Source organism: Grus americana, unplaced genomic scaffold, assembly GCF_028858705.1.
Source record: "Grus americana isolate bGruAme1 unplaced genomic scaffold, bGruAme1.mat H_33, whole genome shotgun sequence".
NCBI classification, from domain to species: domain Eukaryota; kingdom Metazoa; phylum Chordata; class Aves; order Gruiformes; family Gruidae; genus Grus; species Grus americana.
Window position 1 is genome coordinate 31,034 of NW_026561353.1, and position 27,920 is coordinate 58,953.

General features: G+C 60.2%; 3 protein-coding genes across 4 annotated transcripts; all 3 read left to right on the forward strand.

Annotated features, from left to right (window-relative positions):
- Window positions 1–104: 104 nt before the first annotated feature.
- Window positions 105–27,877, forward strand: LOC129200292 (erythroblast NAD(P)(+)--arginine ADP-ribosyltransferase-like). Its single transcript, XM_054811608.1, has 4 exons — window positions 105–173; window positions 25,382–26,246; window positions 27,652–27,690; window positions 27,795–27,877. The coding sequence occupies exons 2-4, from the start codon at window positions 25,463–25,465 to the stop codon at window positions 27,875–27,877; spliced, it is 906 nt and encodes a 301-aa protein (XP_054667583.1). The 5' UTR covers window positions 105–173; window positions 25,382–25,462.
- On the forward strand, window positions 296–5,905 carry LOC129200295 (erythroblast NAD(P)(+)--arginine ADP-ribosyltransferase-like). Of its 2 annotated transcripts, none has more exons than XM_054811612.1 (3): window positions 296–1,326; window positions 1,648–1,686; window positions 1,791–5,905. In XM_054811612.1, the coding sequence occupies exons 1-3, from the start codon at window positions 362–364 to the stop codon at window positions 2,581–2,583; spliced, it is 1,797 nt and encodes a 598-aa protein (XP_054667587.1). In that variant the 5' UTR covers window positions 296–361; the 3' UTR covers window positions 2,584–5,905. The 2 variants fall into 2 exon arrangements, with proteins under 2 accessions (XP_054667587.1, XP_054667588.1); XM_054811613.1 differs by having other exon boundaries at window positions 485–1,337; window positions 1,791–2,019.
- LOC129200297 (erythroblast NAD(P)(+)--arginine ADP-ribosyltransferase-like) lies at window positions 12,997–14,707 on the forward strand. The gene is made up of 3 exons (XM_054811615.1): window positions 12,997–13,792; window positions 14,104–14,142; window positions 14,247–14,707. Exons 1-3 carry the CDS (start codon window positions 13,009–13,011, stop codon window positions 14,327–14,329), a joined length of 906 nt encoding a protein of 301 aa, XP_054667590.1. The 5' UTR covers window positions 12,997–13,008; the 3' UTR covers window positions 14,330–14,707.
- Window positions 27,878–27,920: the final 43 nt, after the last annotated feature.

Sequence of the window (27,920 nt, forward strand, 5' to 3'; positions counted from 1 at the left end):
AAAAATAACCGGGAGGCGAGGGCTGGATCGCGGCCCCAGCAATCCTGGCCAGGGCTGCTATAAAAAGAAAGATCAGCTGATTCTCACCTCTCCTTCTGGCAGCGGGCGGGCGCCAAGGGGCCGGGTGCCGTGGGACCTGGGGAGCAGAACCCCGACCCTGGCGCGGGGCACAGGTAACGCTTCTTGCCAGGGGTCCCCAGGGGTTTGCTCCCGGCGGGGGACACCACAGACCTGCGGCTGCCAGGGCCATGGTGCCAGGCGCTGGGGACGCCCGCCCGTTGGCAGGGTTTCATGCAAGTCACGGGGTCGGGGTCTGGGCCGGTGCCGGGAGGTGTGCCGAGCGGGGTGCCCCTGGCTGGGGATGCGACTGGGGGTGCTTTCCCCCAGCCTGCCCCGCTTCTCTCCGCAGCCCCCTCACAGGCCCTGCCGCCCTCCCCGAGCTGACCCTGCTCTCACTCCCCCACTTCCCCAGCTGCTTGCGGAGGAACCGGCTGCTTCCCTGCCCACGGCACTGCGGCAGCTGGGCGCTTCTCCTGGGGGGGCTCTGCCTGCCATGGAGCATCTGGTGCTGGGCTTGGTGCTGCTGTCCGGGACCCTGGCTGCTACCAGCCCCCGGCACCAGCGAGACCTCGACCCTGTCAAGAAGGTGGCACTGGACATGGCCCCCAGCTCCTTCGATGACCAGTACCAGGGCTGCAGCCGCATGATGGAGAAGGAGCTGGAGGAGCTCAACCGCACCGAGTTCACAAACAACAGAGTCTACAAGGAGGCCTGGAGCCAAGCCACTGCTGAATGGCGGAGACGGTGGGGCCGCGTCCCCCAGCGGCAGGCAGTGCGGCCGGACCAGCAGGTCGCCCTGCTGGCATACACCCTGCAGGGCCCCTTGCACCGGGAGTTCAACGCAGCCGTGCGTGTGGCCGGGCGCTCCCGCGAGGAATACCTGAACACCTTCCATTTCAAGGTGCTGCATTTCCTCCTGAGCGAGGCCCTGCGTATCCTGCGGGACACCAGGCCCCAAAAATGCCACAACGTCTACCGGGGTGTAGACATCCGCTTCACTGCCCGGCAGCGCCAATCCATCCGCTTCGGACAGTTCACCTCCACCTCCCTACGGAACGACAGCACCCAGCACTTCGGTCAGGACACCTTCTTCTCGGTGGAGACCTGCTATGGTGTCCTCATCAGGAACTTCTCCTTCTTCCCCATGGAGGAGGAGGTCCTCATCCCGCCTTTTGAGATCTTCGAGGTCACCAATGTTGCCCGCAACGGGGACAGAGCCTTCATCCAGCTCCGCTCCCAGGGCGCAAGCAGCACCTACAACTGCGAGTGGGTGAAAGGTGAATTCCCGGGGGCACGGTCCCTCCCTGCCACAGGGGTGTGGGGTGCAGGAATGGGGGTGGCCCCATCCCACCAACTCTGCCAGGAAAGGGGGTCTCGATGGTGGGGAGGGCGACGGGGGCAGCTTGCCTTTGGACGCGCATCCTTGCACGTCTCCCAGCCACTCTCCCCTGGGGTTTGCAAAGGGGCCCTTAGCGGCAGAGCACGGCACAGCCTGGCATGGCACAGCGTGGCACGGCTGGGGAGGGGTGAGGAGCGGCACGGCACGTTGCGTGCAGCAGCCGTGCAAACAGTTGGTTTCTTTGGCAGAGAAGAGATGCAAGAACCAGACGTGCGTCTTCAGCGCAGGTGAGCCCAGAGCCCCCCCTGCAGCTGGGGAGGGCAGACCCCCGCCGGGCCCCCTGCCCCCTCCCCCCCGGCTGCCCCTGACTCCCCCTCTCTGGCACCCCCAGGCAGGAGCGTCCAGGGGGACCCCCCCCGCCTCTGGGGGTTCCTCCTGGCAGCCGCGGCCCTGGCAGCCGCCGCAGGATCCTGAGCCGAGATGCCACCGCTGCCACGGCACCATGGCGAGGGAAAGGGGTCGGGAACGGGAGCCACCAGCTTCACGGAGCCAGCGGGACAGGACGGGGCAGCAGGAGGGCTGGGGGCACGGGGACAGCCCCGCTGCTCAGCCCTGCCATGGTGCCACCGGCCCTGGGACACCCCGGCAGCCCCAGGACGCCAGCGGAGCCGGGACGAGACCTTTCCCTGGCTCCCACGGGAATAAAGATTTGCTCTGGGACTGGGGTGTCTCCGGGGGTTCCTGCGGCTCCCTGGGCTGGGGGCAGCTCGGGGTGGGGGGGGGGGGCTGCAGCCGGGGTCTTCTCCAGCCCCCTCACATCCCCAGCTCTCCCGCATCCAGAGCATCCCGCAGAGCGATGCCCGCAGCCCGGGTCCTGCTCGAGGGGTCCGGAGGGGTGTGTGTGTCTCCTCCTGGGGTCTGTCCCCTGCCTGCAGCCCATCATCACCTTCTCCTTCTCCTCCTCCTCCTCCTCCAGCGCAGGGTGCAGCCGTGGGGCCAGGCATCCCCAGGGCAGGGGCAGGGGCAGGGCTGTCCGTGGCTCTCCGGTCCCTCGCTGGGCTGGGAGGGGGTCAGGGACGGATCCTGCCCTCTGTGCACACCAGAGCCCCCTCCTCTCCCTCCCTCCTCACCCCACAGGTGCCCCCCGGCACCCACGTGCAGCCCCATCCCCAGGACATGGGTGACACCGGCCGACACCAGGCAGCCTTGATGTGCTTTAATAAACCCTGGGGTCCCACAGCCGGCTGCGGGCAGGTCCTGGGGCCGGCCCGGGCAGCGCTCCTGCCTTGGCGAGGGGCGCCGGGAGACCCCCCTAGCACAGTGGGGCCGGCAGACGTGGGGCCATGTGGATCCCACGGCGGGGCATGGAGACAGACCTCCGTGGAGGCATCACATCCCCATGCCCATGCCCAGGGCTGCCCCTCCCTGCCAGCCCCAGAGCCCTGGGCAGCCCCGCTGCACCCCTGGGACCCCCCCACCCCGGTACTCACAGCACCGTCCCCTCGCGCACGGCCCCGTCCGGGTGCAGCTTCTCCACGAAGGAGCCGTTCCCCAGCCAGTAGAGCAGCGTGAGCTCGGGGAGGCTGCTCACCGCCTCGCACCACACCGTCACGCTCTTGCCTGAGGCCGGACGGGACGCAGGGTCAGAGGGGCTGCCAGGGCAGCTCCAGTGGGGGGTCCTGGCCAAGGGCTGGCCCTGCTTGTGCCACTGGCCCCTCGACAGCCTTGGGGTCCTGGGGGGCTCCCGAGAGGACGAACACTGCCAGCTCTGCCATCACACTGGGAAGGAGTAGAGGGAGCCCGGGGAAGAGGAGCTGCTCCCCGACAGGAAGCCCAGGGAGTCCATGGAGGCCAGGGGGCCCACCGGGACAGGTGCTTCCTGCTCGAAGCCTCCGTGTTCTCTGTGGGTTCAAAAGATCTGTCAAAAGGAGCAAGTCGCTCATCCCTCGCCTTCGGTCAGTACCCCTGCCCGGCCCCAGGGGCCCGCGGCCCCCCACCAGGACCCCCAGGACCTTCTCTGCCAAGCCGCTTTCCAGCCGCGTGTCCCGGCCTGTGCTGCTGCCTGGCCCTGTTCCTCCCCAGGGGCCGCACTTTGCCCTTGTTGAACTTGATGAGGTTCCGTTTCTCCAGCCCACCCAGGGCCCCAGACTCCAGCACACCCGCTGGGGCACCAGCCACCGTCACGTGAAGAGTACGAGGCTGACGCGGGGCTGAGGGGGGCCCTCCCGTTGAGTCCCCAGGTTCAGGAAGGATTCCCTTGCTTTCTCAACTCCTTCTCAGAGAGGAGCCGAGGTGCAGCCAGGTCCAGTCCTAGTCCCAGGCTCAGTCAGCGCTTTATGTCTAAAGCGTTATGTGTGTAGCCACTTAGCAGAGTCCACGTTTGCCTGTTGGAGCCCTCTCAAGGACCTTCACTGAGACACTGTCACAAAGTCGAAAAAGTCAGACCCCGTTACTCTCTGCCGGCTCACGCTGACCCTGTCTTCGGCACCCACAAGCCCGGACAAGTCCAGCATCCCACATTATCCACCCTGTGACTGTAGTCACAACTCGCCAAGAGGAACATCGTATAATTTGGATGTAGGCGGGCTGAGGGATCCATCTCTCTCCCGCGTTTTCGTTCTCGTCATTTTCAATAGGGGATGGTATTAAGGGGACATATTAGGATCACAGCCTTGAAGCATCCTAACTTGCCTGGTTACAGCTCCAGTTATCATAGATTTCTCCCATGATAATCCAATACTAACAATAACAATCGTTACAATAAACATTAATGCATACCGGGCTCAACTCTGAATCCATCCACTGATTTCTAATCAAACCAACTGAAATCCTTTGAAACCCACCCAGGCCACTGCCAGTCTCCTGGTTTCATTTACTCGCGGAGCTCATGCGTCTGGTCCGCAATTTTTTGCGTCCCATCCATAGCTTGGTGCAAGGTAGCGAACACATTGGGAATTGACACACAACAGGTTTCATCAGGATAGGTGGTATTCAGCCACCCACAAACGCCGCTCTCCTTCAGTAGTAGTATATCCAATGCCAATCGACTCTGCAAGTCATCTGTGAGGTCGCTTGTAGCTGGCTGTTGCTAGCCTCGATGGGCGTCCACATCCAATTAGCAAGAGTCTCTACTTGCCACGTTAGATTTTCTATATACAGTCAGTTGTTAATTATGACTGTCCAATAACCCCAGAATGCTTTCATGGCCAAATTGATCTTCATTCCTGGTATATGATAACTTGGCCGTGGCATGAGGGGTAGTATGTTTATCTTTGTTCTGTACCCTCTTGATTTCATCAGTGCTTTGGTACAATCAAAAGCTATTGTGGGACATAAAGTCCTAAAGTGCATTCTAACCCATCCCAATAGGGTTGAATGACACCCCCCCCCCCCCGCCCAGAATGAGCTGTTCCATCATCTTTCCAGGGATGGAGGTGAGGCCGACTGGTCTCTAGTTTCCTGGGTCCTCCTTCTTGCCCTTTTTGAAGACCAGAGTGACATTGGCTTTCCTCCAGTCCTCAGGCACCTCTCCTGTTCTCCATCACCTTTCAAAGATGACTGAGAGTGGCTTAGCAAGAACATCGGCCAGCTCCCTGAGCACTCGTGGGGGCATCCCATCAGGGCCCATCGATTTGTGAATATCGAGTTTGCCGAGATGTCCTCTGACCTGATCCTCCCCGACCAAGGGGAGGTCTTCCTTTCTCCAGACTTTCTCTCCTGCCTCCAGGGTCTGGGATTCCTGAGGGCTGGCCTTAGCAGTAAAGGCCAAACCAAAGGCACCATTCAGTAACTCCCCCTTCTCTGTATCCTCCATCACCAGGACACCACCTCATTCAGCACGGGCCCACATTTTCCCTTTTGCTGCTGAGGTACTTGAAAGAGCCCTTCTTGTTGTCCTTGACATCTGTCCTGGTTTCGGCAGGGACAGAGTTAACTTTCTTTCCAGCAGCTGGTGTACTGCTGTGTTTTGGATTTAGGATGAGAATAATGTTGATCACACACTGATGGTTTCAGTTGTTGCCAAGCAGTCAAGGACTTTTTCAGCTTCTCATATTGCCCTGCCAACGAGAAGGCGGGGCGCACCCAACAATCTGGGAGGGGACACGGCCAGGACGGCTGACCCAAACTGGCCAAAGGGATAGTCCATCCATACGACATCGTGTTCCATTTGTAGGGGTGGGCTGAGAAGCGTGGCAGCAGGGAGCTTGGCGCAGCAGCTGGGGGTCTCACGTGGCATTGACTTTGGAGAGATGGCGCTAGTCTTCCCAAGTCACCATTCTGCGTGATGGAGCCCTGCTTTCCTGGAGATGGCTGAACACCTGCCTGCCATGGGAAGTGGTGAAGGAATTCCTTCCCTTGTGTTGCTTGTGCATGTGGGCTGGGCAGCTGGGGGTCGTGCCTAGCGTCAACTTCAGGTGGTGAGAGATTGTGCTAGTCATCACTTGTTCTGTTGTAGTTGTTGTTGCTATTTTCCTTTTTGTGTTTTTCCTATTAAACTGTCTTTATTGCAACCCATGAGTTTTTTCACTTTCACTCTTCCAATTCTCTCCCCATCCCGCTGGCGGGGGGGTGAGCGAGTGTCTGCATGGGGCTGAGCTGCTGGCTGGGGCAAAACCATGACAACATCCCTTGCCAGGCCAAAGTCAGCTCTCCTCAAGGCCAAGGCTGTAGTCCTACCCATTGCCCTGTTCCTTCCATGCAGGATCCTGAACTCCACCATCTCATGGTCACTGCAGCCAAGACTGTCCTCGACCTTCATGTCCCCAACCAGTCCTTCTTTGTTTGTTACTACAAGGTCCAGCAGCACCCCTCTCCTCATGGGCTCCTCCACCACCTGTGTCAAAAAGTTGTCATCAATGCTCTGCAGGAACCTCCTGGACTGTGCGTGCCTGGCTGTGTTGCTTTTCCAGCAAATAGCAGGGTGGCTGAAGTCCCCCAGGAGGACCAGGGCCTGCGATCGTGAGGCTACTTCCAGCTGTCTGAAGAAGGCCTCATCTACTTCCTCATCCTGATCTGGTGGCCTGTAGTAAACACCCACAACAGGGTCACCTGTATTAGCCTGCCCCTTAATCCTTACGCATCAGCTCTCCACTCGTTCTTCATCCACTCCTATGCAGAGCTCGACACATTCCAGTTGCTCTCTCCCATAAAGAGCAGCTCCACCACCTCGCCTTGCTGGCCTGTCATTCCTAAAGAGTACGTAACCGTCCGTGACAGCATTCCAGTCATGCGAGCTATCCCACCATGTCTCTGTCATTGCAATGAGATCCTGGCCCTGCAACCGCACACAGATCTCTAGTTCTTCCTGTTTATTCCCCACGCTGCGTGCATGGGTCTACAGGCATTTCAGAGAGCTAAGGGAGCATGGAGGTTTCCTTCAAGGGGTGCAGGAGGGTCCACCATGGCCATACGGACCCTTGAGGTGTTTGGCTTTCTGGTTCTCCTCTTGGGAGGCAGCTAAGGAACATTCGTTGCCGCTCCGGTTGGCCTGGCTTGTTCCCCGGTTGGATGCGATGGCATCGGCATTGCCGCCTTGGACCCCAGCCCCTGAGTCCTTCAGTTTAAAGCCCGCTTCACCAAGTTGGCCGGCTTGCTGCCAAAGATTCCCTTGCCTCTTCTGGACAGGTGGCCCCCATCCCTCTCTAACAGCTTAAAGTCATCAAAGAATGTCCCGTTGCTGTAAAAGCCAAAACCCTCGCAACGGCACCAGCCACGTGGCCAGGAGTTGATTTGCATTATACGTCTATTTCTGGCTGCCGCCTTTCCTCCAACTTGGGCACCAAAGTTTGTCACTTGCACCCCCAGGGCTTCATAGTCCTCCTTGATGCTGCCCAGGTTCTGGCTTGCGGTGTCATTCACGCCCACATGAAAGAGTAGCAGTGGATAGCAGTCTGTGCTCTGGACAAGTTGCGGCACCCTCTCGGCAACATCTCGGATCGTGGCTCCCGGCAGGCACCGTACCTCTGGTGCCTGCCTGTCAGGTCATCAGACGGGCACCTTGGTGTCCCTTAACAGGGAGTCACCCACTACGAGCAGTCATCGCCTCTTTTTACGGTACCCACCGTGTGCTGCTGGGACAATTTCTCCTTGCAGACCTTGCCCGTGCGTGTCTACAGCTGCTAAAGCTTCTCATCTGTCTTTGTTTGTGAAGCCGGAGGGCGGAGACCGGAGCAGAGCCCTGCTGCTGTGGGTGACCAGGGTCCATGGTGCCTCCTTCTCAGTGGTGCCCACTACAGGAACTTGGTTATGGGACCACCCATCTGTCTCCATCTCGGCCCCTCTAACACTGCGCAGCCTTTGCACTGTTGCCTGCGACTCGGCCACCTGACGTAACAGACCATCCACCTGCGCACACCTTGTGCAGGTACGGACCTTTTCACCCAGAGAGGGGTCTGGGCAGCCCCTGCAACCCACCGCCTGTACGGGCGTCTCCTTCCTGACCGGTTCTGCCTGGAACACTGGCGTTAGCTCTGAGGCGAGTGCCCGCCGTTTTGGCAGGGACCGAGAGCGCTTCCCTGGGCCGTGGGCCTACAGGCAGGTTGCAGGGCCCTCCCTGTGCGAACGGCCCTCCTGTGCAAACTGACACGCCGCGCCCTGTTCGCCTGCCGCATCGCTGGCGCTGGCGCTTCCCAGGGCCATTTAAATCTCCCGCGGTTGCTCCTGGCAACGCCCAAGCCGTGTCACCCTCGCCGAAGCCACGTCATCATTGCTGAAGCCGCGTCAGCCTCGCTCATGAGAGCTCCTGGGGGTCTCTCCACTCTTCCTCGCGTTTCTCTGGCTCTGGGAACCTCCGTCCGCCTTCATCTAGGTCTTGGCCACAGAACTCACCGTTGCCACCGCAGCGTTCCTCGCCGACTGAGATGCATAGATAGAGCGGTACAGACAGACCGGCATACATACGGCTGTGTGGGCACCGCTGGCCGGCAGGGCCCTGCTCCCCGAGCTGTCCCAGCCTCCCCGGTTATCGGTACAGCTCGGGGGTCTCCTGTCATCCCCAAACTGCCCAGGGAACCCCGCAGTGCTCGAAGCTGTGGCCACTGCTCCCGGCGGTGCCAGCCACCCCCCACCCCCTCCCGCATCCCCACCGGCATCGTCTGCCTCCCCGACAGCCAGGGCTGGGTCCGCTGCAGCCCCCCGAGATGCCGCTCCAGCATCCGGCAGCCCCGGTGGGGGTCTCCTCTGGGCACTGTCAGGAGCGAGGACGGCGCCGGGGAGGGATGGAGGGGTCTGGCCCTCGACGCCTTCCGTGATAAACTCGTGGGGCTGCCGTGGAAGGGGCGAGGGCCCGGGTGTAGAGCTCTGATAACGAGTGAGTGTTGCAAACATCCGTCTTGACACAGGCAGGGACAAACAAACACAGCCCGCGGAGGCAAGATACCATCTTGTGAGCCCATCCCCCTGTTCCTGAAACATGCAAAGACCATCTGTCTCCTGCGCAAGCGTGTCTGCAAAAGGCCATCACTCGGTCAACCCCAAAGAGGGGGACTGTGGAATCCCCAAGACCCCCACAACCCACTGACTCATGTCTAGAACACTCCTGGGCACGTACAGCACCTGCTCAGTGATGACGACCCTTGCCTATGGGAAGGGCGCTGTGGGTTATAAAAAGTGGAAACCCAAGTTTTTGACTCGTGCCCACCACCTGAGGACTACCACTACGAGCAGAGAACATCGCTGGATCCAAGGGTGGTGATATCTTGTCTCATCTCCTCTTTCTTTCTCTCTTTCTGTCTTTTCCTCTCTGCCACTCTCTTTGTCTCTAACTTCATTTTTGGCACATTGGGGTAATATCGTTACAAGTTTTGCCAAGCCGGTCTCTTTTGTAATTCTTCTGAGTTTCAGTAAATTTGTGATTTCTCTGAACCTCTCGAGTAATTGTCGTTACTCCTGACTAATGCACAGAGAACTGAAAAGATAACCTCACCCTCTGAGTGGGACAGGACACATGGGTTGGATTGGATTGACCACCGTGAAACCACCAGAACCATTTCCTCGACGAGTTCGTCGGGCCCACAGCACTAAGCCTAAACCAATGTTCAAACCCAAGTTCAATAAGGAACGTAACGCTCTGTGGCGTAGAGCCTTGCCGATGGGAGTGCCACGGCAGTTACTGAATGTTCCCATTGTAACCTGTGGCAAAAGGGACCAGAAGGGCCAGAGAGACTGCAAGAGCTTAGCTCCCACTTTTTCAATGACACCAAAATGAGATAGTCAGACCTTGCAAAGGCTCGCTGTCCTTAGTGCGAGCGGTGAAGCGAGTGGAACAGACAAGAAAAGGACAGATCTGATCATTTGGGGGCCTTTCCATCTCCTGGATACAGCGCGCAAGGGTGCAGGCGTTGCCCAGAAGCCTACAGCCCGTAAACGGTACGCCTGTCTGGATGGTACCGATGAAACCACATCTGTTACAGAAGGCAGCATTAAAGTATCCAAATTACAGGAAGACAGAGAGAGCACGGTGTTATTGCAAACCCCGCCAAGCAAAGCGTCTGCGATTCAGGGGGCACCTCCTCTGAAGGAAGGCAGTGACCTTCAAGGGGTCTGGTTCACTGATGCATCATCGAGAGGCAAAACCATGAGTGGAAGTATAAGGCGGTGACACTGGAAGTGGCCCCGGGGGAAAAGTTAAGCACAGGAACAGGTAAAGGAAGTGCCCGAGTAGGGGAGCTTAGGGCAGACCTACCGGCCGCCCGACATGGTGCCAGCCATATCTATCCCGACTCATCTGCTGGTTTTATGGGATCCACAGAGCGAGTGGGTCTCTGGGCAGCCAACGACTGGCAGGTAAAGAGAGTCCCACTCTGGCAAACTGCTGACAGTTGGGAACAATTGCTAGAACTAGGAGAACAAAGGGTGTCGCGTATTGGGTGGGTGACAGGACTGGACTGATCAGCTCCTATCGCTGCCCACTTCAACCAACAAGTCGATAGCCTCACCCCACTACAGGAACTGGATGTCGTGAGTGATGACCACGAATGGGAGCGCTTACTTGAATGGCTGCACGGGAAACGAGGCCACAGCGGGCGAGTCAATTTGTATGGGGAAGGTATAGCCCGAGGATGGCCCGTCTCAGTAAAGCCGTGTGATCGAGCGGTAACCACCTACTCACGATGTCGTTTATAATTTAACAAAGACCACCCAAGTAATGCACTTCCTCTGCATATCCGGGACGAGAAAACATTGTGACACACCTGGCAGATCGACTGAAGGAGTGGTTTAGTACACTTCCCCTTCTTGAGGGGATTCAAAGCGATAACTGGTCGCACGTTTCAGCATTTTTCAGCTGCAGCGGTACAAGACTGGTCAAAGGAAGAAGGGATCCGGTGGGTATTCCATACTCGGGGAGCAGGGTCCTGCCAGCCAGCGGTGCCTACACAGCTGTATGTATGCCGGTCTGTCTGTACCGCTCGCTCTGTGCATCTCTAGAGCTCTATGTCTGTCTCTATAGCTCATGCCCCAGGGGGGCCGGGACCCCTCAGCCCTGCAGCCGGGGCAGCCCCAGTGGGGGCGGGGGTCCCGCTGTCGGGCTCCTCTTCCCTGGCGCTGGTGGAGCTCCCACCCTGCAGCTCCGCGGGGAACGGGGGTGCTCAGGACGAGCCACCCTCATGGGGCACCCGCGGCCACCGCTGGTGCTGGGGGAGGACCCACGTGGGCGGGGGGTGCAGCAGGGTGCCTCGTCTCTCCTCCTGTGCAGGGGGAGCAGGGAGGGGTGGAGCAGGGAGCGCCTGGCCCGGTGGGCCCCGCTGGCCTCCATCGACTCCCTGGCCCAGCGGTGGGGAGTGGCGGGGGGGCAGGTGGGGCTCCTGGTCACCTCTGTCTAGACATACCCCACCACCCCCCCCAAAGTGACGTGACTGTTCTTTGAGCTCTGTTGATCTGTTCATGGCAACTGGGCTCAGCCAAACCATCAGGAAGTCTTGCAATGAGCTTACCAGGGTTGCAAACAAGCTTTGAGACAGTCCGCTCAAGGCGTGGTCCCTCACAGGGGGTCCCTGCCAGGTCCCCAAGGGAGGGGTGCAGGGACCAAGCGGTTGCTTCATCCCTGTTTTGGATGGCTCGAGTGTGCTGCAAAACCCACCCGGGTGATGGTGGCTGGAAAGGAGCCGGGAGAGACCTCGGGGACACGGGGCTGGGGTCACCCTGCAGCCCTGCTGGGAGCCGCTGTGTGCAGTGCCGGTGTGGGGCTGGGGGCGCCGGGGGACAGCCGAACATAGCCGAGATGGATTGGCGCTCAGTGTCATTCACTGCACTGAACGTTAGGATGGGATGCAAAGATGATGGTGTAAGCTTCCTATACGGATCTCGAATGGCGCAGACGTGCAAAAAATGCCACGTGCCAGCCCATTGGTGACTGTGTCGGGTACGGGGTGTCTTGGTCCTGTAACCTGGAGAGGGGTCCCTGCTCAGGGGAAGGGGGTGGGGGAGCGGCGGCACCGGTGCTGCTCAGGGTGGGAGAGGGCGCCGTACCCGCCCGGTTTGGGGGGACCCTGCACCGCTGTGATGAGGTTTTGGGGTCTCACTTCTGCTCAGCCAGGGGCCTGTCTGCAGGCTGCCTCCCCCAGTGCTGACATGGGGGTCCCCGGGGAAGGATGCTGCTGCTGTGCTCCTCTCTCCCCGGTTCTCCCCAGGTGGTCCTGCAGGATGAGCCCCTCGCAGGCTCCGAGCCCCCCTGGGCTTTGCCACCCCTGTCCCTGTGTCTGTAAGCACCGCGACGGGGACGCTCCCTTGGCCCAGAGCTGCTCGTGCCGAAGCAGACAGGGACTGGTCTGTCCCCAGCCCTGCTGCCTGCACCCTGCCCTGCCTCCTGCCTTCTAAGCCCCTCCAAAGCCCGGGGGCTGCGGGCAGGGGCTGAAGTGCCGCGGATGCCCCTCGCCTCCACACCATCTGTGCCACAACCTGCCCCGTCCTCAGCAGCGCGACGGGGGGTCAGTGCAAGCACCGGGCCCCGGGTCAGCAGGGCCAGAGCTGGAGTCAGATGCCGCAGGAAAAGGCAGAGCCCCCGCGGGGCAGGACGGCACCCGCACCCAGCTTAAAGCAAAGGCAATTTATCCCACGGGGGGTTCCTGACCGTCCCTGGAGCCACGCTGCAGGGCAGGAGGGGGCAGCGGCTGCTCTGGGCGCTCGGGGGGTGGGAAGGTAAAAATAATGGGGAGGCGAGGGCTGGATCGCGGCCCCAGCAATCCTGGCCAGGGCTGCTATAAAAAGAAAGATCAGCCGATTCTCACCTCTCCTTCTGTGCCACAGGGGGGTCCCCAGGGGTTTGCTCCCGGCGGGGGACACCACAGACCTGCGGCTGCCAGGGCCATGGTGCCAGGCGCCGGGGACGCCCGCCCGTTGGCAGGGTTTCATGCAAGTCATGGGGTCGGGGTCTGGGCCGGTGCCGGGAGGTGTGCCGAGCGGGGTGCCCCTGGCTGGGGATGCAACTGGGGGTGCTTTCCCCCAGCCTGCCCCGCTTCTCTCCGCAGCCCCCTCACAGGCCCTGCCGCCCTCCCCGAGCTGACCCTGCTCTCACTCCCCCACTTCCCCGGCCGCTTGCGGAGGAACCGGCTGCTTCCCTGCCCACGGCACCGCGGCAGCTGGGCGCTTCTCCTGGGGGGTCTCTGCCTGCCATGGAGCATCTGGTGCTGGGCTTGGTGCTGCTGTCCGGGACCCTGGACACTGCCAGACCCCAGCACTGCCCAGACCTCAACCCTGTCAAGAAGGTGGCACTGGACATGGCCCCCAGCTCCTTCGATGACCAGTACCAGGGCTGCAGCCGCATGATGGAGAAGGAGCTGCAGGAGCTCAACCGCACCGAGTTCACCGACAAGGACTATGCCAAGGCCTGGAAGGAAGCTGCTGCTAAGTGGCAGAGCAAGCAGGACCACATCTCCCAGGTGCCAGCGCTGCGGCCAGAGCATGTGGTCGCCCTGCTGGCATACACCTGGGAATGCAACCTGTACCAAAAGTTCAACGCAGCCGTGCGTGTGGCCGGGCGCTCCCGCGAGGAATACCTGAAAAGCTTCAACTTCAAGGTGCTGCATTTCCTCCTGAGCGAGGCCCTGCGTATCCTGCGGGATGCCCAGCCCCAAAAATGCCACAACGTCTACCGGGGTGTCCAGGGTACCCGCTTCACCGCCCAGCAGCACCAAACCATCCGCTTTGGCCAGTTCACCTCCACCTCCCTACGGGAAGACAAAGCCTTGAATTTCGGCAAGGACACCTTCTTCTCGGTGGAGACCTGCTATGGTGTCCTCATCAGGAACTTCTCCTTATTCCCCACGGAGGAGGAGGTCCTCATCCCACCTTTTGAGATCTTCAATGTCACCAAAATCACCCACAATGGGGACAGAGCCTTCATCCAGCTCCGCTCCCAGGGCGCAAGCAGCACCTACAACTGCGAGTGGGTGAAAGGTGAATTCCCGGGGGCACGGTCCCTCCCTGCCACAGGGGTGTGGGGTGCAGGAGTGGGGGGTGGCCCCATCCCACCAACTCTGCCAGGAAAGGGGGTCTCGATGGCGGGGAGGGTGACGGGGGCAGCTTGCCTTTGGACGCGCATCCTTGCACGCCTCCCAGCCGCTCTCCCCTGGGGTTTGCAAAGGGGCCCTTAGCGGCAGAGCACGGCACAGCCTGGCATGGCACAGCGTGGCACGGCTGGGGAGGGGTGAGGAGCGGCACGGCACGTTGCGTGCAGCAGCCGTGCAAACGGTTGGTTTCTTTGGCAGAGAAAAGATCCAATACCATGGCGTGCGTCTTCAGCGCAGGTGAGCCCAGAGCCCCCCCTGCAGCTGGGGAGGGCAGACCCCCGCCGGGCCCCCTGCCCCCTCCCCCCCGGCTGCCCCTGACTCCCCCTCTCTGGCACCCCCAGGCAGGAGCGTCCATGGGGACCCCCCCCGCCTCTGGGGGTTCCTCTTGGCAGCCGCGGCCCTGGCAGCCGTCGTGGGATCCTGAGCCGAGATGCCACCGCTGCCACGGCACCATGGCGAGGGAAAGGGGTCGGGAACGGGAGCCACCAGCTTCACGGAGCCAGCGGGACAGGACGGGGCAGCAGGAGGGCTGGGGGCACGGGGACAGCCCCGCTGCTCAGCCCTGCCATGGTGCCACCGGCCCTGGGACACCCCGGCAGCCCCAGGACGCCAGCGGAGCCGGGACGAGACCTTTCCCTGGCTCCCACGGGAATAAAGATTTGCTCTGGGACTGGGGTGTCTCCGGGGGTTCCTGCGGCTCCCTGGGCTGGGGGCAGCTCGGGGGGGGGTGGGGGGGCTGCAGCCGGGGTCTTCTCCAGCCCCCTCACATCCCCAGCTCTCCCGCATCCAGAGCATCCCGCAGAGCGATGCCCGCAGCCCGGGTCCTGCTCGAGGGGTCCGGAGGGGTGTGTGTGTCTCCTCCTGGGGTCTGTCCCCTGCCTGCAGCCCATCATCACCTTCTCCTTCTCCTCCTCCTCCTCCTCCAGCGCAGGGTGCAGCCGTGGGGCCAGGCATCCCCAGGGCAGGGGCAGGGGCAGGGCTGTCCGTGGCTCTCCGGTCCCTCGCTGGGCTGGGAGGGGGTCAGGGACGGATCCTGCCCTCTGTGCGCACCAGAGCCCCCTCCTCTCCCTCCCTCCTCACCCCACAGGTGCTCCCGGCACCCACGTGCAGCCCCATCCCCAGGACATGGGTGACACCGGCCGACACCAGGCAGCCTTGATGTGCTTTAATAAACCCTGGGGTCCCACAGCCGGCTGCGGGCAGGTCCTGGGGCCGGCCCGTCAGCGCTCCTGCCTTGGTGAGGGGCGCCGGGAGACCCCCCTAGCACAGTGGGGCCGGCAGATGTGGGGCCATGTGGATCCCACGGCGGGGCATGGAGACAGACCTCCATGGAGGCATCACATCCCCATGCCCATGCCCAGGGCTGCCCCTCCCTGCCAGCCCCAGAGCCCTGGGCAGCCCCGCTGCACCCCTGGGACCCCCCACCCCGGTACTCACAGCACCGTCCCCTCGCGCACGGCCCCGTCCGGGTGCAGCTTCTCCACGAAGGAGCCGTTCCCCAGCCAGTAGAGCAGCGTGAGCTCGGGGAGGCTGCTCACCGCCTCGCACCACACCGTCACGCTCTTGCCTGAGGCCGGACGGGACGCAGGGTCAGAGGGGCTGCCAGGGCAGCTCCAGTGGGGGGTCCTGGCCAAGGGCTGGCCCTGCTTGTGCCACTGGCCCCTCGACAGCCTTGGGGTCCTGGGGGGCTCCCGAGAGGACGAACACTGCCAGCTCTGCCATCACACTGGGAAGGAGTAGAGGGAGCCCGGGGAAGAGGAGCTGCTCCCCGACAGGAAGCCCAGGGAGTCCATGGAGGCCAGGGGGCCCACCGGGACAGGTGCTTCCTGCTCGAAGCCTCCGTGTTCTCTGTGGGTTCAAAAGATCTGTCAAAAGGAGCAAGTCGCTCATCCCTCGCCTTCGGTCAGTACCCCTGCCCGGCCCCAGGGGCCCGCGGCCCCCCACCAGGACCCCCAGGACCTTCTCTGCCAAGCCGCTTTCCAGCCGCGTGTCCCGGCCTGTGCTGCTGCCTGGCCCTGTTCCTCCCCAGGGGCCGCACTTTGCCCTTGTTGAACTTGATGAGGTTCCGTTTCTCCAGCCCACCCAGGGCCCCAGACTCCAGCACACCCGCTGGGGCACCAGCCACCGTCACGTGAAGAGTACGAGGCTGACGCGGGGCTGAGGGGGGCCCTCCCGTTGAGTCCCCAGGTTCAGGAAGGATTCCCTTGCTTTCTCAACTCCTTCTCAGAGAGGAGCCGAGGTGCAGCCAGGTCCAGTCCTAGTCCCAGGCTCAGTCAGCGCTTTATGTCTAAAGCGTTATGTGTGTAGCCACTTAGCAGAGTCCACGTTTGCCTGTTGGAGCCCTCTCAAGGACCTTCACTGAGACACTGTCACAAAGTCGAAAAAGTCAGACCCCGTTACTCTCTGCCGGCTCACGCTGACCCTGTCTTCGGCACCCACAAGCCCGGACAAGTCCAGCATCCCACATTATCCACCCTGTGACTGTAGTCACAACTCGCCAAGAGGAACATCGTATAATTTGGATGTAGGCGGGCTGAGGGATCCATCTCTCTCCCGCGTTTTCGTTCTCGTCATTTTCAATAGGGGATGGTATTAAGGGGACATATTAGGATCACAGCCTTGAAGCATCCTAACTTGCCTGGTTACAGCTCCAGTTATCATAGATTTCTCCCATGATAATCCAATACTAACAATAACAATCGTTACAATAAACATTAATGCATACCGGGCTCAACTCTGAATCCATCCACTGATTTCTAATCAAACCAACTGAAATCCTTTGAAACCCACCCAGGCCACTGCCAGTCTCCTGGTTTCATTTACTCGCGGAGCTCATGCGTCTGGTCCGCAATTTTTTGCGTCCCATCCATAGCTTGGTGCAAGGTAGCGAACACATTGGGAATTGACACACAACAGGTTTCATCAGGATAGGTGGTATTCAGCCACCCACAAACGCCGCTCTCCTTCAGTAGTAGTATATCCAATGCCAATCGACTCTGCAAGTCATCTGTGAGGTCGCTTGTAGCTGGCTGTTGCTAGCCTCGATGGGCGTCCACATCCAATTAGCAAGAGTCTCTACTTGCCACATTAGATTTTCTATATACAGTCAGTTGTTAATTATGACCGTCCAATAACCCCAGAATGCTTTCATGGCCAAATTGATCTTCATTCCTGGTATATGATAACTTGGCCGTGGCATGAGGGGTAGTATGTTTATCTTTGTTCTGTACCCTCTTGATTTCATCAGTGCTTTGGTACAATCAAAAGCTATTGTGGGACATAAAGTCCCAAAGTGCATTCTAACCCATCCCAATAGGGTTGAATGACACCCCCCCCCCCCCGCCCAGAATGAGCTGTTCCATCATCTTTCCAGGGATGGAGGTGAGGCCGACTGGTCTCTAGTTTCCTGGGTCCTCCTTCTTGCCCTTTTTGAAGACCAGAGTGACATTGGCTTTCCTCCAGTCCTCAGGCACCTCTCCTGTTCTCCATCACCTTTCAAAGATGACTGAGAATGGCTTAGCAAGAACATCAGCCAGCTCCCTGAGCACTCGTGGGGGCATCCCATCAGGGCCCATCGATTTGTGAATATCGAGTTTGCCGAGATGTCCTCTGACCTGATCCTCCCCGACCAAGGGGAGGTCTTCCTTTCTCCAGGCTTTCTCTCCTACCTCCAGGGTCTGGGATTCCTGAGGGACGGCCTTAGCAGTAAAGGCCAAACCAAAGGCACCATTCAGTAACTCCCCCTTCTCTGTATCCTCCATCACCAGGACACCACCTCATTCAGCACGGGCCCACATTTTCCCTTTTGCTGCTGAGGTACTTGAAAGAGCCCTTCTTGTTGTCCTTGACATCTGTCCTGGTTTCGGCAGGGACAGAGTTAACTTTCTTTCCAGCAGCTGGTGTACTGCTGTGTTTTGGATTTAGGATGAGAATAATGTTGATCACACACTGATGGTTTCAGTTGTTGCCAAGCAGTCAAGGACTTTTTCAGCTTCTCATATTGCCCTGCCAACGAGAAGGCGGGGCGCACCCAACAATCTGGGAGGGGACACGGCCAGGACGGCTGACCCAAACTGGCCAAAGGGATAGTCCATCCATACGACATCGTGTTCCATTTGTAGGGGTGGGCTGAGAAGCGTGGCAGCAGGGAGCTTGGCGCAGCAGCTGGGGGTCTCACGTGGCATTGACTTTGGAGAGATGGCGCTAGTCTTCCCAAGTCACCATTCTGCGTGATGGAGCCCTGCTTTCCTGGAGATGGCTGAACACCTGCCTGCCATGGGAAGTGGTGAAGGAATTCCTTCCCTTGTGTTGCTTGTGCATGTGGGCTGGGCAGCTGGGGGTCGTGCCTAGCGTCAACTTCAGGTGGTGAGAGATTGTGCTAGTCATCACTTGTTCTGTTGTAGTTGTTGTTGCTATTTTCCTTTTTGTGTTTTTCCTATTAAACTGTCTTTATTGCAACCCATGAGTTTTTTCACTTTCACTCTTCCAATTCTCTCCCCATCCCGCTGGCGGGGGGGTGAGCGAGTGTCTGCATGGGGCTGAGCTGCTGGCTGGGGCAAAACCATGACAACATCCCTTGCCAGGCCAAAGTCAGCTCTCCTCAAGGCCAAGGCTGTAGTCCTACCCATTGCCCTGTTCCTTCCATGCAGGATCCTGAACTCCACCATCTCATGGTCACTGCAGCCAAGACTGTCCTCGACCTTCATGTCCCCAACCAGTCCTTCTTTGTTTGTTACTACAAGGTCCAGCAGCACCCCTCTCCTCATGGGCTCCTCCACCACCTGTGTCAAAAAGTTGTCATCAATGCTCTGCAGGAACCTCCTGGACTGTGCGTGCCTGGCTGTGTTGCTTTTCCAGCAAATAGCAGGGTGGCTGAAGTCCCCCAGGAGGACCAGGGCCTGCGATCGTGAGGCTACTTCCAGCTGTCTGAAGAAGGCCTCATCTACTTCCTCATCCTGATCTGGTGGCCTGTAGTAAACACCCACAACAGGGTCACCTGTATTAGCCTGCCCCTTAATCCTTACGCATCAGCTCTCCACTCGTTCTTCATCCACTCCTATGCAGAGCTCGACACATTCCAGTTGCTCTCTCCCATAAAGAGCAGCTCCACCACCTCGCCTTGCTGGCCTGTCATTCCTAAAGAGTACGTAACCGTCCGTGACAGCATTCCAGTCATGCGAGCTATCCCACCATGTCTCTGTCATTGCAATGAGATCCTGGCCCTGCAACCGCACACAGATCTCTAGTTCTTCCTGTTTATTCCCCACGCTGCGTGCATGGGTCTACAGGCATTTCAGAGAGCTAATGGAGCATGGAGGTTTCCTTCAAGGGGTGCAGGAGGGTCCACCATGGCCATACGGACCCTTGAGGTGTTTGGCTTTCTGGTTCTCCTCTTGGGAGGCAGCTAAGGAACATTCGTTGCCGCTCCGGTTGGCCTGGCTTGTTCCCCGGTTGGATGCGATGGCATCGGCATTGCCGCCTTGGACCCCAGCCCCTGAGTCCTTCAGTTTAAAGCCCGCTTCACCAAGTTGGCCGGCTTGCTGCCAAAGATTCCCTTGCCTCTTCTGGACAGGTGGCCCCCATCCCTCTCTAACAGCTTAAAGTCATCAAAGAATGTCCCGTTGCTGTAAAAGCCAAAACCCTCGCAACGGCACCAGCCACGTGGCCAGGAGTTGATTTGCATTATACGTCTATTTCTGGCTGCCGCCTTTCCTCCAACTTGGGCACCAAAGTTTGTCACTTGCACCCCCAGGGCTTCATAGTCCTCCTTGATGCTGCCCAGGTTCTGGCTTGCGGTGTCATTCACGCCCACATGAAAGAGTAGCAGTGGATAGCAGTCTGTGCTCTGGACAAGTTGCGGCACCCTCTCGGCAACATCTCGGATCGTGGCTCCCGGCAGGCACCGTACCTCTGGTGCCTGCCTGTCAGGTCATCAGACGGGCACCTTGGTGTCCCTTAACAGGGAGTCACCCACTACGAGCAGTCATCGCCTCTTTTTACGGTACCCACCGTGTGCTGCTGGGACAATTTCTCCTTGCAGACCTTGCCCGTGCGTGTCTACAGCTGCTAAAGCTTCTCATCTGTCTTTGTTTGTGAAGCCGGAGGGCGGAGACCGGAGCAGAGCCCTGCTGCTGTGGGTGACCAGGGTCCATGGTGCCTCCTTCTCAGTGGTGCCCACTACAGGAACTTGGTTATGGGACCACCCATCTGTCTCCATCTCGGCCCCTCTAACACTGCGCAGCCTTTGCACTGTTGCCTGCGACTCGGCCACCTGACGTAACAGACCATCCACCTGCGCACACCTTGTGCAGGTACGGACCTTTTCACCCAGAGAGGGGTCTGGGCAGCCCCTGCAACCCACCGCCTGTACGGGCGTCTCCTTCCTGACCGGTTCTGCCTGGAACACTGGCGTTAGCTCTGAGGTGAGTGCCCGCCGTTTTGGCAGGGACCGAGAGCGCTTCCCTGGGCCGTGGGCCTACAGGCAGGTTGCAGGGCCCTCCCTGTGCGAACGGCCCTCCCGTGCAAACTGACACGCCGCGCCCTGTTCGCCTGCCGCGTCGCTGGCGCTGGCGCTTCCCAGGGCCATTTAAATCTCCCGCGGTTGCTCCTGGCAACGCCCAAGCCGTGTCACCCTCGCCGAAGCCACGTCATCATTGCTGAAGCCGCGTCAGCCTCGCTCATGAGAGCTCCTGGGGGTCTCTCCGCTCTTCCTCGCGTTTCCCTGGCTCCGGGAACCTCCGTCCGCCTTCATCTAGGTCTTGGCCACAGAACTCACCGTTGCCACCGCGGCGTTCCTCGCCGACTGAGATGCATAGATAGAGCGGTACAGACAGACCGGTGTACATACGGCTGTGTGGGCACCGCTGGCCGGCAGGGCCCTGCTCCCCGAGCTGTCCCAGCCTCCCCGGTTATCGGTACAGCTCGGGGGTCTCCTGTCATCCCCAAACTGCCCAGGGAACCCCGCAGTGCTCGAAGCTGTGGCCACTGCTCCCGGCGGTGCCGGCCACCCCCCACCCCCTCCCGCATCCCCACCGGCATCGTCTGCCTCCCCGACAGCCAGGGCTGGGTCCGCTGCAGCCCCCCGAGATGCCGCTCCAGCATCCGGCAGCCCCGGTGGGGGTCTCCTCTGGGCACTGTCAGGGGCGAGGACGGCGCCGGGGAGGGATGGAGGGGTCTGGCCCTCGACGCCTTCCGTGATAAACTCGTGGGGCTGCCGTGGAAGGGGCGAGGGCCCGGGTGTAGAGCTCTGATAACGAGTGAGTGTTGCAAACATCCGTCTTGACACAGGCAGGGACAAACAAACACAGCCCGCGGAGGCAAGATACCATCTTGTGAGCCCATCCCCCTGTTCCTGAAACATGCAAAGACCATCTGTCTCCTGCGCAAGCGTGTCTGCAAAAGGCCATCACTCGGTCAACCCCAAAGAGGGGGACTGTGGAATCCCCAAGACCCCCACAACCCACTGACTCATGTCTAGAACACTCCTGGGCACGTACAGCACCTGCTCAGTGATGACGACCCTTGCCTATGGGAAGGGCGCTGTGGGTTATAAAAAGTGGAAACCCAAGTTTTTGACTCGTGCCCACCACCTGAGGACTACCACTACGAGCAGAGAACATCGCTGGATCCAAGGGTGGTGATATCTTGTCTCATCTCCTCTTTCTTTCTCTCTTTCTGTCTTTTCCTCTCTGCCACTCTCTTTGTCTCTAACTTCATTTTTGGCACATTGGGGTAATATCGTTACAAGTTTTGCCAAGCCGGTCTCTTTTGTAATTCTTCTGAGTTTCAGTAAATTTGTGATTTCTCTGAACCTCTCGAGTAATTGTCGTTACTCCTGACTAATGCACAGAGAACTGAAAAGATAACCTCACCCTCTGAGTGGGACAGGACACATGGGTTGGATTGGATTGACCACCGTGAAACCACCAGAACCATTTCCTCGACGAGTTCGTCGGGCCCACAGCACTAAGCCTAAACCAATGTTCAAACCCAAGTTCAATAAGGAACGTAACGCTCTGTGGCGTAGAGCCTTGCCGATGGGAGTGCCACGGCAGTTACTGAATGTTCCCATTGTAACCTGTGGCAAAAGGGACCAGAAGGGCCAGAGAGACTGCAAGAGCTTAGCTCCCACTCTTTCAATGACACCAAAATGAGATAGTCAGACCTTGCAAAGGCTCGCTGTCCTTAGTGCGAGCGGTGAAGCGAGTGGAACAGACAAGAAAAGGACAGATCTGATCATTTGGGGGCCTTTCCATCTCCTGGATACAGCGCGCAAGGGTGCAGGCGTTGCCCAGAAGCCTACAGCCCGTAAACGGTACGCCTGTCTGGATGGTACCGATGAAACCACATCTGTTACAGAAGGCAGCATTAAAGTATCCAAATTACAGGAAGACAGAGAGAGCACGGTGTTATTGCAAACCCCGCCAAGCAAAGCGTCTGCGATTCAGGGGGCACCTCCTCTGAAGGAAGGCAGTGACCTTCAAGGGGTCTGGTTCACTGATGCATCATCGAGAGGCAAAACCATGAGTGGAAGTATAAGGCGGTGACACTGGAAGTGGCCCCGGGGGAAAAGTTAAGCACAGGAACAGGTAAAGGAAGTGCCCGAGTAGGGGAGCTTAGGGCAGACCTACCGGCCGCCCGACATGGTGCCAGCCATATCTATCCCGACTCATCTGCTGGTTTTATGGGATCCACAGAGCGAGTGGGTCTCTGGGCAGCCAACGACTGGCAGGTAAAGAGAGTCCCACTCTGGCAAACTGCTGACAGTTGGGAACAATTGCTAGAACTAGGAGAACAAAGGGTGTCGCGTATTGGGTGGGTGACAGGACTGGACTGATCAGCTCCTATCGCTGCCCACTTCAACCAACAAGTCGATAGCCTCACCCCACTACAGGAACTGGATGTCGTGAGTGATGACCACGAATGGGAGCGCTTACTTGAATGGCTGCACGGGAAACGAGGCCACAGCGGGCGAGTCAATTTGTATGGGGAAGGTATAGCCCGAGGATGGCCCGTCTCAGTAAAGCCGTGTGATCGAGCGGTAACCACCTACTCACGATGTCGTTTATAATTTAACAAAGACCACCCAAGTAATGCACTTCCTCTGCATATCCGGGACGAGAAAACATTGTGACACACCTGGCAGATCGACTGAAGGAGTGGTTTAGTACACTTCCCCTTCTTGAGGGGATTCAAAGCGATAACTGGTCGCACGTTTCAGCATTTTTCAGCTGCAGCGGTACAAGACTGGTCAAAGGAAGAAGGGATCCGGTGGGTATTCCATACTCGGGGAGCAGGGTCCTGCCAGCCAGCGGTGCCTACACAGCTGTATGTATGCCGGTCTGTCTGTACCGCTCGCTCTGTGCATCTCTAGAGCTCTATGTCTGTCTCTATAGCTCATGCCCCAGGGGGGCCGGGACCCCTCAGCCCTGCAGCCGGGGCAGCCCCAGTGGGGGCGGGGGTCCCGCTGTCGGGCTCCTCTTCCCTGGCGCTGGTGGAGCTCCCACCCTGCAGCTCCGCGGGGAACGGGGGGTGCTCAGGACGAGCCACCCTCATGGGGCACCCGCGGCCACCGCTGGTGCTGGGGGAGGACCCACGTGGGCGGGGGGTGCAGCAGGGTGCCTCGTCTCTCCTCCTGTGCAGGGGGAGCAGGGAGGGGTGGAGCAGGGAGCGCCTGGCCCAGTGGGCCCCGATGGCCTCCATCGACTCCCTGGCCCAGCGGTGGGGAGTGGCGGGGGGGCAGGTGGGGCTCCTGGTCACCTCTGTCTAGACATACCCCACCACCCCCCCCAAAGTGACGTGACTGTTCTTTGAGCTCTGTTGATCTGTTCATGGCAACTGGGCTCAGCCAAACCATCAGGAAGTCTTGCAATGAGCTTACCAGGGTTGCAAACAAGCTTTGAGACAGTCCGCTCAAGGCGTGGTCCCTCACAGGGGGTCCCTGCCAGGTCCCCAAGGGAGGGGTGCAGGGACCAAGCGGTTGCTTCATCCCTGTTTTGGATGGCTCGAGTGTGCTGCAAAACCCACCCGGGTGATGGTGGCTGGAAAGGAGCCGGGAGAGACCTCGGGGACACGGGGCTGGGGTCACCCTGCAGCCCTGCTGGGAGCCGCTGTGTGCAGTGCCGGTGTGGGGCTGGGGGCGCCGGGGGACAGCCGAACATAGCCGAGATGGATTGGCGCTCAGTGTCATTCACTGCACTGAACGTTAGGATGGGATGCAAAGATGATGGTGTAAGCTTCCTATACGGATCTCGAATGGCGCAGACGTGCAAAAAATGCCACGTGCCAGCCCATTGGTGCCTGTGTCGGGTACGGGGTGTCTTGGTCCTGTAACCTGGAGAGGGGTCCCTGCTCAGGGGAAGGGGGTGGGGGAGCGGCGGCACCGGTGCTGCTCTGGGTGGGAGAGGGCGCCGTACCCGCCCGGTTTGGGGGGACCCTGCACCGCTGTGATGAGGTTTTGGGGTCTCACTTCTGCTCAGCCAGGGGCCTGTCTGCAGGCTGCCTCCCCCAGTGCTGACATGGGGGTCCCCGGGGAAGGATGCTGCTGCTGTGCTCCTCTCTCCCCGGTTCTCCCCAGGTGGTCCTGCAGGATGAGCCCCTCGCAGGCTCCGAGCCCCCCTGGGCTTTGCCACCCCTGTCCCTGTGTCTGTAAGCACCGCGACGGGGACGCTCCCTTGGCCCAGAGCTGCTCGTGCCGAAGCAGACAGGGACTGGTCTGTCCCCAGCCCTGCTGCCTGCACCCTGCCCTGCCTCCTGCCTTCTAAGCCCCTCCAAAGCCCGGGGGCTGCGGGCAGGGGCTGAAGTGCCGCGGATGCCCCTCGCCTCCACACCATCTGTGCCACAACCTGCCCCGTCCTCAGCAGCGCGACGGGGGGTCAGTGCAAGCACCGGGCCCCGGGTCAGCAGGGCCAGAGCTGGAGTCAGATGCCGCAGGAAAAGGCAGAGCCCCCGCGGGGCAGGACGGCACCCGCACCCAGCTTAAAGCAAAGGCAATTTATCCCACGGGGGGTTCCTGACCGTCCCTGGAGCCACGCTGCAGGGCAGGAGGGGGCAGCGGCTGCTCTGGGCGCTCGGGGGGTGGGAAGGTAAAAATAATGGGGAGGCGAGGGCTGGATCGCGGCCCCAGCAATCCTGGCCAGGGCTGCTATAAAAAGAAAGATCAGCCGATTCTCACCTCTCCTTCTGTGCCACAGGGGGGTCCCCAGGGGTTTGCTCCCGGCGGGGGACACCACAGACCTGCGGCTGCCAGGGCCATGGTGCCAGGCGCCGGGGACGCCCGCCCGTTGGCAGGGTTTCATGCAAGTCATGGGGTCGGGGTCTGGGCCGGTGCCGGGAGGTGTGCCGAGCGGGGTGCCCCTGGCTGGGGATGCAACTGGGGGTGCTTTCCCCCAGCCTGCCCCGCTTCTCTCCGCAGCCCCCTCACAGGCCCTGCCGCCCTCCCCGAGCTGACCCTGCTCTCACTCCCCCACTTCCCCAGCCGCTTGCGGAGGAACCGGCTGCTTCCCTGCCCACGGCACCGCGGCAGCTGGGCGCTTCTCCTGGGGGGGCTCTGCCTGCCATGGAGCATCTGGTGCTGGGCTTGGTGCTGCTGTCCGGGACCCTGGACACTGCCAGACCCCAGCACTGCCCAGACCTCAACCCTGTCAAGAAGGTGGCACTGGACATGGCCCCCAGCTCCTTCGATGACCAGTACCAGGGCTGCAGCCGCATGATGGAGAAGGAGCTGCAGGAGCTCAACCGCACCGAGTTCACCGACAAGGACTATGCCAAGGCCTGGAAGGAAGCTGCTGCTAAGTGGCAGAGCAAGCAGCACCACATCTCCCAGGTGCCAGCGCTGCGGCCAGAGCATGTGGTCGCCCTGCTGGCATACACCTGGGAATGCAACCTGTACCGAAAGTTCAACGCAGCCGTGCGTGTGGCCGGGCGCTCCCGTGAGGAATACCTGAAAAGCTTCAACTTCAAGGTGCTGCATTTCCTCCTGAGCAAGGCCCTGCGTATCCTGCGGGATGCCCAGCCCCAAAAATGCCACCACGTCTACCGGGGTGTCCAGGGTACCCGCTTCACCGCCCAGCAGCACCAAACCATCCGCTTTGGCCAGTTCACCTCCACCTCCCTACGGGAAGACGAAGCCTTGAATTTCGGCAAGGACACCTTCTTCTCGGTGGAGACCTGCTATGGTGTCCTCATCAGGAACTTCTCCTTATTCCCCACGGAGGAGGAGGTCCTCATCCCACCTTTTGAGATCTTCAATGTCACCAAAATCACCCACAATGGGGACAGAGCCTTCATCCAGCTCCGCTCCCAGGGCGCAAGCAGCACCTACAACTGCGAGTGGGTGAAAGGTGAATTCCCGGGGGCACGGTCCCTCCCTGCCACAGGGGTGTGGGGTGCAGGAGTGGGGGGTGGCCCCATCCCACCAACTCTGCCAGGAAAGGCGGTCTCGATGGCGGGGAGGGCGATGGGGGCAGCTTGCCTTTGGACGCTGTGTTGGGTTTGCGTGGCAGGGTTTTGGTAGCGGGGGGGCTACAGGGGTGGCTTCTGTGAGAAGCTGCTAGAAGCTCCCCCTGTGTCTGACAGAGCCAATGCCAGCCGGCTCTAAGACGGGCCCGCCGCTGGCCAAGGCCAAGCCAATCAGCGCCTCTGTGAGAACATATTTAAGAAGTAGAAAAACACTTAGAGAGGGAGAGCTTTTGCAGCTGGAGAGAGGAGTGAGAAGATGTAAGAAACTCTGCAGACACCAAGGTCAGTGCAGATGGAGGGGCAGGAGGTGCTCCAGGCGCCGGAGCAGAGATCCCCCTGCAGCCCGTGGTGAAGGCCATGGTGAAGCAGGCTGTCCCCCTGCAGCCCATGGAGGAAGGATGAGGGGGTGTAGAGATTCCCCCTGCAGCCCATGGAGGAAGGATGAGGGGGTGTAGCGATTCCACCTGCAGCCCGTGGAGGACCCCACGCCGGAGCAGGTGGAGGCACCTGAAGGAGGCTGCGGCCTGTGGGAAGCCCACGCTGGAGCAAGTTCCTGGCCGGACCGGTGGACCCGTGAAGAGGGGAGCCCACGCCAGGGCAGGTTTGCTGGCAGGACTTGTGACCCCGTGGGGGACCCACGCTGGAGCAGTTTGCTCCTGAAGGTCTGCACCCCGTGAGAGGGACTCCATGCTGGAGCAGGGGAACGATGAGAGGAGTCCTCCCCCTGAGGATGAAGAAGCGGCAGAAACACCATGAGATGAACTGACCGTAACCCCCATTCCCCGTCCCCCTGTGCCGCTGAGGGGGGGAAGGTTGAAGCCGGGAGTGAAGTTGAGCCCGGGAAGATGGGAGGGGTGGGGGGAGGTGTTTTAAGAGTTGATTTTATTTTCTCATTCCTCTACTCTGTTTTTGCCTAGTAATAAATTAGATGAATTCCCTCTCTAAGTTTGGTCTGTTTTGCTCGTGACGATAATTAGTGAGTGATCTCTCCCTGTCCTTATCTCGACCTGCAAGCATTTCGTTATACCTTTTCTCCCCTGTTTAGTGAATGAGGGGAGTGAGAGAGTGGCTCTGGTGGGCACCTGGCCCCCAGCCAGGCTCAACCCACCACAGACGCGCATCCTTGCACGTCTCCCAGCCACTCTCCCCTGGGGTTTGCAAAGGGGCCCTTAGCGGCAGAGCACGGCACAGCCTGGCATGGCACAGCGTGGCACGGCTGGGGAGGGGTGAGGAGCGGCACGGCACGTTGCGTGCAGCAGCCGTGCAAACGGTTGGTTTCTTTGGCAGAGAAAAGATCCAAGACCATGGCGTGCGTCTTCAGCGCAGGTGAGCCCAGAGCCCCCCCTGCAGCTGGGGAGGGCAGACCCCCGCCGGGCCCCCTGCCCCCTCCCCCCCGGCTGCCCCTGACTCCCCCTCTCTGGCACCCCCAGGCAGGAGCGTCCAGGGGGACCCCCCCCGCCTCTGGGGGTTCCTCTTGGCAGCCGCGGCCCTGGCAGCCGCCGCAGGATCCTGAGCCGAGATGCCACCGCTGCCACGGCACCATGGCGAGGGAAAGG